The following is a 9,480-nucleotide window of genomic DNA, read 5'->3' on the forward strand; positions in this document are numbered from 1 at the left end:
TAAAACTTGTTTTAGCTCATTTAAACTAGTATCAGCTTTTTTAGAGGTATGGTTTGTATCAAATACCATGCTCTAAAAATTCAAAATCGTGCATTCTTATGTTTATCCTCAAATCATGATCTTCTATATAGCACAGAGATTACGACAAAACCTCCTTCTGCACACTTAGTTTATCTGCATTGATTGGGTTGACTGTTTGGATTGACCTGCTGTCAAAATATTTTTATATCAAAATTAGTCTAGTAATTTCGAATTCTCAATAATTGGTTTAACATGTTTTATAAAGAAAAGACCGGAACACCTGTCATTTGTTAAAGACTTTATGGTGCCTGCTACCATGTTAGAATATCTTTGGTTATTTTTATCGTTTGTTTGCTATCTAGATTGCATACGCCACACATTCTTTAATTCTGAAATTGAAACTTATTAAATGACATTATATACGGGTATTTAGTCAATGTAAACACAAATACATGACCTGGTCCTGGTGTAATAGTTCATAACACAAAATCACTATGCACAAAAGATCAACAGTAACCGAGTGTTTCACCTACTTATCATCATTTTCGTCCATCATGCTTTTTTCCGTTCTTTCGTCTGTTTAAATGAGTTTCAATATGATGTTATTTTTAGTATGAAACTTCATTATGGTGAGATGAGCCTTGTTATTGGTTCTATATAGATTTCACTTTGGTTTATCTATAACAATAATTTAAATCTAACACATCCCTACAGAACATGGTTTTCTTTGAGACATGTTACTAGGCTTTCATATTTCCCTTTTTTGTTTGTTTGGAAAATGATAGTGCTTATATTTGATAAACGCCAAATAATTATAAGACTTGGTATAATTCCGCTAACAGTTAAGTCTTTTTACCCTTTTTATAACAGATAGTATATGATTTTTCTATATCTCCCAAGTATCAACCAAGACACTAAGTAGTCAGAGAGTTCAGAGGGTTGATGCGATGTGTGATATAGAAAAAAACCTTATCATATACTAGTACTCTTAAATCGGTTTTGCTACGGTTTTGTCAGTTTGTCTTCCGACTTATGAGTTTTGAATGCTCCTCTGCCGATGATATCTGTCACCTCTTTTTTTAACTATTTTAAACAGCGGTTGGGTTTCATGCGTGCAATATGTATCACCTCTAATGGCTGAGACAGATTACGTTGCACAAGACATATACTTATTTTTACTATTTAATAAATCATAAATAATTTTAAAATAGTTAATGAATGTGCTGTGACAACATGGACATGTAATTACTAAGCGAAGATAAAAGTTTAGTAGAGTATTGATAAACTTAAAGATGTAGTTAGTTGGAATTAAAAAAAGCTCGAATTTGAAATTGATACTTTAAGGCAGAAGAGTTTTCGTTAATGAACTAAATAAGATAAAAATGTTTATAGGTTTTGGCACTCCTATTTGAGATATTTGAATTTTGAAAAATTCGGGAAAAAGGCTGATTCGGACTTTTACCTTATATTTAACATTGGCATTGATTGGGTATCAAATCTTTAAAAAAATAATCTAGAATCTACTTTAATTTTGTTAATGACCTTTTTATGAGCTGTTGAATTCTTCTATGAAAAGAAAAGTGGGTGGTATGGGGCAAAACGTTTTACCCTGTATCGTAGGGAGAAACAAGAGTGCACACGCTGAAATGTCTCGCCTTCTTTACTAATCATTGATATTATGTTGATAGTCCTAAATATAAAGCTTTATTACAACTGTCACATAAACTTAACATTAACCAAGTAAACTAAACATTGACCAATGAACCATGAAAATGAGGTCAAGGTCAGATGAACCATGCTAGGCAGGCATGTACAGCTAACAATTCTTCCATACAACAAATAGAGTTGACCTATTGCTTATAGTTTAAGAAAAACAGACCAAAACACAAAAACTTAACACTGAGCAATGAACCTTGAAAATGAGGTCAAGGTCAAATAAAACCTGCGTGACTGCCAAATAGATCATAAAATATTTCCATACACCAAACATAGTTGAACTATTGCATATAGTATAAGAAAAACAGACCAAAACACAAAAACTTAACTATAACCACTGAACCATGAAAATGAGGTCAAGGTCAGATGACACCTGCCAGTTGGACATGTACACCTTACAGTCCTTCCATACACCAAATATACTAGACCTATTGCTTATAGTATCTGAGATATGGACTTGACCACCAAAACTTAACCTTGTTCATTGCTCCATGAAATGAGGTCGAGGTCAAGTGAAAACTGTCTGACGGGCATGAGGACCTTGCAAGGTACGCACATTCCAAATATAGTTGAACTATTGCACATAGTATTAGAAAAAAAGACCAAAACTCAAAAACTTAACTTTGACCACTGAACCATGAAAATAAGGTCAAGGTCAGATGACACCTGCCCGCTAGACATGTACACCTTACAATCATTCCATACACCAAATATAGTAGACCTATGGCATACAGTATAAGAAAAACAGACCAAAACACAAAAACTTAACTATAACCACTGAACCATGAAAATGAGGTCAAGGTCAGATGACACCTGCCAGTTGGACATGTACACCTTACAGTCCTTCCATACACCGAATATACTAGACCTATTGCTTATAGTATCTGAGATATGGACTTGACCACCAAAACTTAACCTTGTTCACTGATCCATGAAATGAGGTCGAGGTCAAGTGAAAACTGTCTGACGGGCATGAGGACCTTGCAAGGTACGCACATACCAAATATAGTTATCTTATAACTTATAATAAGAGAGAATCTAACATTACAAAAAATCTGAACTTTTTTTTCAAGTAGTCACTGAACCATGAAAATGAGGTCAAGGACATTGGACATGTGACTGACGGAAACTTCGTAACATGAGGCATCCATATACAAAGTATGAAGCATCCAGACCTTCCACCTTCTAAAATATAAAGCTTTTAAGAAGTTAGCTAACGCCGCCGCCGCCGCCGCCGGATCGCTATCCCTATGTCGAGCTTTCTGCGACAAAAGTCGCAGGCTCGACAAAAAACCAAGGAGTCCGAACATTTAAAAAAAAAGCATTAACCTGACCTGATTCCATCCTTAAGATATTGACTATGTTGATAACCACCAAGTCGATGCCTCTGATTTGTGGACCTATAATCCCCGAATGTATCACCAGCCCAGTAGCCAGTACTTCGGTGAAGGCATAAACATAAGAATTTTGTGTTTTTAAATTTCATGTTACACAATTTTGTGAAATTATTCAAAATTGAGGAATGTATCTCCCTCATGCAAAGCTCGAATTCCTTGTCCGGCTGTGGCTATTTTATTTTGTCCTTTTTGGTTTAAAGCTCTTCATCTTTTTGATAAGCTTTGTTTTTTTTTTCAAATATTTTGGCCTCGAGCATTACTGAAGAGATATTGATAGTCGAAATGCGCACATAGTGCAGAAAAGATGATACCGTTCATGTTATTACAGTATCCAAAAAACAATTTGTGAAATACAGGATTCATCATTTATTTGTAGGAGCATACAAAATGGCAATAACAGTTTTTGGTAAAGCCGGCAAAATAGCATATTTTCTATTTTTCCGGCGCCAGCAAAATAATCACTGCCTATACTTGATGTGTTTCAGGGATAAAGAAAATTATGTTTTCTGCTTATTTGACATGTTTGACTTGTTAAGGATGTTCGCTCCTCTTGTTTTTGAATTTTTGCCAGATATTCGGAATACTCTAGTTTTATCCATGTAGTGCCATTAAAATATTTGGCACACTAAACCCTACTTTTTTCCCATATTTTGATTACATATAGTTGTAAAAGCCATCTTTGAAAATCTTATAAAATACTTGTTATTTTTTCATAGTTTTTGAATGAAAAAGGTACCAATGTTGAATGTATGAAAAAATCTAGAGAGAATCATTTCCCGCCAAATTTTCAATGGCTTATATCCCAAAAACAAGCACACGGACCCTTAATTTTTTTCTGCTTTTTTAGTTCCTTTATTTATATAATATCAATTTATAACAGTCTTTTAAAAAGCTTGTTATTTTGAAACAGAGTAGCGAACATCCTTAAGACTCCAAACTGTGCAGAATGTGAAGAGATCGCTATTATGTCTTTTGAAAAAAATGGTAGCTATTTCACACTGGAGTTTTTAAGATAAAGAAGGATATCTATTTGTTTTCTTTTTCTCATTTCATATAATTCATTGTTTGTTTTAAAACTCATATATAAAACACAAATAATATAATAAATACCATTTGGGCAAAAATACTTTAATCACCAAAAGACTTAGTAAAATCTCCGGTTGTATTACATTAACTGAATTACATTCCACCAATTAAAAACAAATTCCGGAAAGCAGTATTCAAATCTGGATCTGCTTCGAGTTCTATAGAGTTTATAAATGCACGTCTAGCTGATTCTATGTCTCCTAAAACCTGAAAAACTATACCGAGGATATTGTAGGAAATAGCCCTATCTGAGTCACTTGCAATGAAATGCTCTTCCTCTATAGTTAATTGTAAATCTTGGAGAGAATGCTGACATGGAATAATATTTTTCATATTATAATGACAAAGAAAAGAAAGGAAATGAACATATACCTCCGGTGGTATTTGGTAATATGACAAATTTTCCTTGATTTGTAATTCATCTGGTAACAACGTACAGTTTTTAGTAAACCTTAAATGATTGAAAAGCAGCATTTTTTTCAAACGAGTAACAGTCATCCGTTTAAACAAATGCAAACTTAATATTTCATTATGTATATGCGACAAACGAATGCCAAAGTAAAGTTTTTCGGGTGAACATTTTAAAAGTGAATACTGCAGAATTGCGAGAGCTATATTGTACTGTTTAGTCCTATAGAAAAACGATGCTAACTTTAGCCACCCAGAAACAGCATCATGACGTGCATTCAATAACACAGTACTTATACAAGTCTTGTATTGTTTATAGGTAGATTTATTATCGCGTATATCATCAAATGTTAGAAAATTGTCACTATAGAATAAGATCGTTGACGTATAGAACGAGTAAAAGTCTCTTATTTTGGAACTGTTATTGGACAAAACCATGTGAATTCCTTTCTTCCATGACAAATGATCACTTGAACTTGCGATTGAACGGTCTCGTAAACGCATAGATGGAGACATTAGTAGTTTAAGATTTTCACCATACATTAGATGCACTTCTTTGTACAATGCTAATTCATTGAAATTCGACATTTGATCTGAAAATAAGATACATCGCCACCCATAACTATCTAGAATGTTCAGTTTGTTTAACAGTGTTTCCTTTGCGTGTCCTTTAATCTTATGTTTAAATAAATTATTTTCAGGAATGAAGTAATGTGGACAAACTGAGTTTTCAACACAGTATATTAGTCTCTTCACACACATCATAAAATTAGATATCAGGTTTTCTGGCCTCCATATCGAAAGTGGAAATTCCTCAGATATCCAAAATAAAATTGTTTTCATAAAATATGAGGATAATAATTCTTGACATTCAAAGTCAGTATCTATCACGCCTTTTAAAAGAATTTTCATAAGAGCATAACACAGTAATTGTGTGTGTGTGAAAGTATAGATAAGAAACTTTTCTCCAACGGAAAACGATATTCGCCATTCTAATTCTTCTTTCTTAGATCCTTGAACACCTTTTGGTACAAACAGAACACCGTGTTTTATAATTGACTGTTTAACATCGTTTTCCGGCCATGCGTTCTTTGATCGTGTTTTCCACTCTTCTGCTTGTGTTATCCATGATCTGTTGTGTATGGTGTAGGCATTATCCGTAAATCCATCATTGTCAGAAACACATGGTCCATGGATGATCGAAGAAAACTTGTGCAAGAATAGTTGTTTTATTTTAAGGTTTGAAAAATAGTATTCACCTTCTATTTCATTACAAAGTTCAAACATTTTCAAATTCTTACTATGAATCAGACGTAATAGGGTATATCCTGGTTGTGCTTCGCCTGTTTCCATGGTAAAATATGTTTTATCAGGGTTGAAAGGACCGTTTATGTTTTCACAAACCTCAATAAATGATATCACTTTCACGAGATCAACGTCACTTCCACGCATATCAAGACCTTCTCCAAAACTTCCACTAGTGATTGTTGTTTCGATTTCATTGCGTGATAAATTATCTCTGACAGTGTTGATCATTCTGAGTGATTTAACATTATCCTCTGTCCCAACAATATTATTGCACATGTACTGATATAGAGCTATTGATGCTTGATGTGTTGCTGGTTCTGAAATTATATTTAATTTAAAAGAAAAAGATTACTCACACATTAAGGTCTGTCAAGCCGAGGCAAACATATATGATTAAAGTGGAACATTACATTCAATTTGGTAGCGTTTTTGCATCACATGTTTGTTTTGTTATTTTTTCCCTTATTGTTTCCAGTACAGTGCTGACCTTCAAATCGGTAATTTGGCTTTTTGATATCCACTGCTCTTAAAAGGTAACAATTGATTCCTTATTCCGAACTAAATTATGGCGACAGTATTATTTGTGAATAAAATGTTCGCTCTACAGAGTGTTAACATTGTTGGTAACCTTGCAGTATATTCTTGTTTTTCATCCTATATTGTGGTAACTAAAGGAGTGATAATAGTGCAATATTGAAATACTTATTAAGAGATTATCAGACAATATTAAAAATCATTATTGACAATTGATAATAGAAACCAAAACAACACATTGGTTTTTCATCTGACGAAGGAAAAAAAATGACCCTCATTGTAAAAGCAGACCAAAAGGGAAAACAATCATTTCTGCATTAACTCAACTACAGATATGAACACGAATTTGACAACTTATGCAACACGACGGGTGCCACATGTGGAGCAGGATCAGCTTACCCTTCCGGAGTACCTGAGATCACCCCCAGTTTTTGGTGGGGTATTTGTTGCTGAGTCTTTAGTTTTCTATGTTGTGTCATCTGTACTATTACATGTATTATTTGTCTGTTTGTCTTCTTGTTTTTGGCCATGGCGTTTTCAGTTTGCTTTCGATCTATGAGTTTGACTGTCCCTCTGGTATCTTTCGTCCCTCTCTTATGCATGGAGTCAACTTTTTTATCATGAATTTCACAACTTGTGCTCCTATACTATACTGTATAAGTTAGCTACATTATCCATGTTATCATTGTGACTACATATACAAACATGTAAATGTAATTCATAGCTTAATTATGACAAAAATGTTCCGCCCAGGATGTTTGGAATACTGATCTCCTGCTCATATGAGTATTTCCTCATTTCAATTGTGTGTATTATCCCCTGTGAGTTGTGACACAGGGAACATGGTAAGGGTCTCTATCTGTTTGTCTGTTTCTGCAACAACTGAACAGAATTTCTTCACATTTGGTCTACATCTTGTTGATTCTTTTGACAGTGATGACTTGTAATTTGCAGATATTTATTTGGCTTTTTTAACTTTTTTTAGATACGAGCGTCACTGATGAGTTATTTGTAGACGAAATACGCGTCGGGCGGAAATACAAAATTTAAATTCTGGTATCTATGATGAGTTTATATTCAGATCTGTTGATCACATACTTCCTGTTTTCTAGTGCTTTATATAAGGTTTGTGGGTGTGCAAAGAATTTTGGCAAAGTAAATATTTTAACAAAATTTATTGAAAATTAAACGAGCTACACTAATTTTAGTTTAGTTAATTTTTAGTGTTTGGTACCACCTTAAACAAGCTTGTGCTTGTTTACTTGATTTCATGGTTTTTGCTTGAAATTTTTTCGTGATTCGATGTTACTGTGCATTGCGTAAAATCCTACCTTCTTTGATAATCTAAATGAATATTTATATACAACATATAAATATCATGTATACATGATATATAAGTGTTTTTTAAAGAATTGTTTTTGTTTTGAATTTTGATTCCTGTAATTCTATGTGTTCTATTTCAAACAGATTTTTTTGTAGGATCTTATTTATACTGCATCTAAGATCACCCTAATAACATGTGAATTTTCATTACAATAGATTGAATGTAACCAGTTGTAGAAATATTAACACACCAACAGCATATTAGTACCATTTAACCATCTAGAATGCATGTCGACATGCTATCTACACAGATCACTTAAATGCGTAATATAAAAATATCAGGTATATAGAAGGTAATAATGTTAAAAAATAAGTATAGTGGAAAAACGTAACTCAATTTGACGTCCTTATAGAAGATCAAAACACTCAAAAACAATGTTCGTCTACAAGGAATTTTAAATGTAGAATGTAAGAGAACTTGACCAAGGCGAACAATGAAAGAACAGACGAAACTGTGTATACATGAAAACACACTCCCACATGATTTAATTTAGTTTCCAACGATGTGCACTATTTCATAAACTATGCGATCTAGTTATCTGACAGGGGTTTGTTTTTAGCAGGGTTACACATAAAAAAGGAAATAATTTTTCGCGGATTTAGAAAAACAGATCTTGCATATACTAACATTTCCATGCCACGAAAATCACATTTCAACAAGAGTTAATGCTAGGGACAAAGAAGTTGTTTCCTTATAGGTTTTATTAATGCATTATCAATTACGTAGATCATGATTTTAATCAGGCTCATGTCATATGGTTGCGTTCAATGCCAGTTTTTATTGGGGTTCTTGTTGTTCAGTCTTTAGTTGTCTATACTGTTGTTTGTGTACTATGTCTGTTGCTCTTTTCTTTATAGCTACATGTATGGCGTTGTCCGATTATTTTCGACTTGTGATTTTGAATGTCCATTCGATATCTTTCGTCTCTCTTTTACAAAGATATTAATCTACGCTTTTAATCTCGATCTGTTGAATAACAAACGGTACATTTGAGACTGTTGATACATAATCATATGATACTTTACTACCTGAAGTTTCTTTATGCTGTCTTTAATATCTGTCAATGGCTAATGAGAGTATGAACAAGTCTCTATTAAATTCTTATTGTAAACAAAACTCATCAAAGATATTAAACTTAACTATTCAGTTTCTCTCGAATGAAAATAAATCAATTACTATAGCTCCTAAACGGTTTAAGTAAACAAGTATTTTCAAATTGAAATTCTTTGCACAACGCCTGAACATCCTTATGTGTTATATCGACCAAACCCATCTTTGTTGTTATAAATCGAATAGAATGAAGTTTTGTTTTCAATGTTTTAATTTGTAGTCTGAAGTTTGTCTTTCAGTCCCTTTGGTATCTTTTGTCTCTATTTTAAGATCAACAGTAAAGAACAGAACTGTGTTATTGACTATAACGTACCAGCCACTTTGTTGTTCACGTTTTGTTTACCTGGATAGGTGAACGACTTTCCTTTCAAACCGGTTTATTTTCTATTTATAGTAAAAAAGAGTCAATATTTAAAAAAAAAACTTAATCTTTTAATGACGGTGTTTAACCATGCAAGTCACTACTGTAATTATATATCTAAATAATGTTGTCTATTCGATAATATATCTTAACTT

General features: G+C 33.0%; 1 protein-coding gene across 1 annotated transcript; it reads right to left on the bottom strand.

The window, feature by feature from the left end:
• Positions 1 to 4,246: 4,246 nt before the first annotated feature.
• On the bottom strand, positions 4,247 to 9,336 carry LOC127715220 (uncharacterized). The gene is made up of 2 exons (XM_052221241.1): positions 9,278 to 9,336; positions 4,247 to 6,253 (listed from the first exon to the last, which is right to left on the bottom strand). Exon 2 carries the CDS (start codon positions 6,210 to 6,212, stop codon positions 4,314 to 4,316), a length of 1,899 nt encoding a protein of 632 aa, XP_052077201.1. The 5' UTR covers positions 6,213 to 6,253; positions 9,278 to 9,336; the 3' UTR covers positions 4,247 to 4,313.
• Between the last annotated feature and the right edge of the window lie 144 nt (positions 9,337 to 9,480).

Source organism: Mytilus californianus, unplaced genomic scaffold, assembly GCF_021869535.1.
Source record: "Mytilus californianus isolate M0D057914Y unplaced genomic scaffold, xbMytCali1.0.p SCAF_9, whole genome shotgun sequence".
Lineage (NCBI taxonomy): Eukaryota > Metazoa > Mollusca > Bivalvia > Mytilida > Mytilidae > Mytilus > Mytilus californianus.

Coding starts and splice junctions, on each gene's coding strand:
- LOC127715220 (XM_052221241.1), bottom strand. CDS start 6,212: ATGTGCAATAATATTGTTGGGACAGAGGATAATGTTAAATCACTCAGA.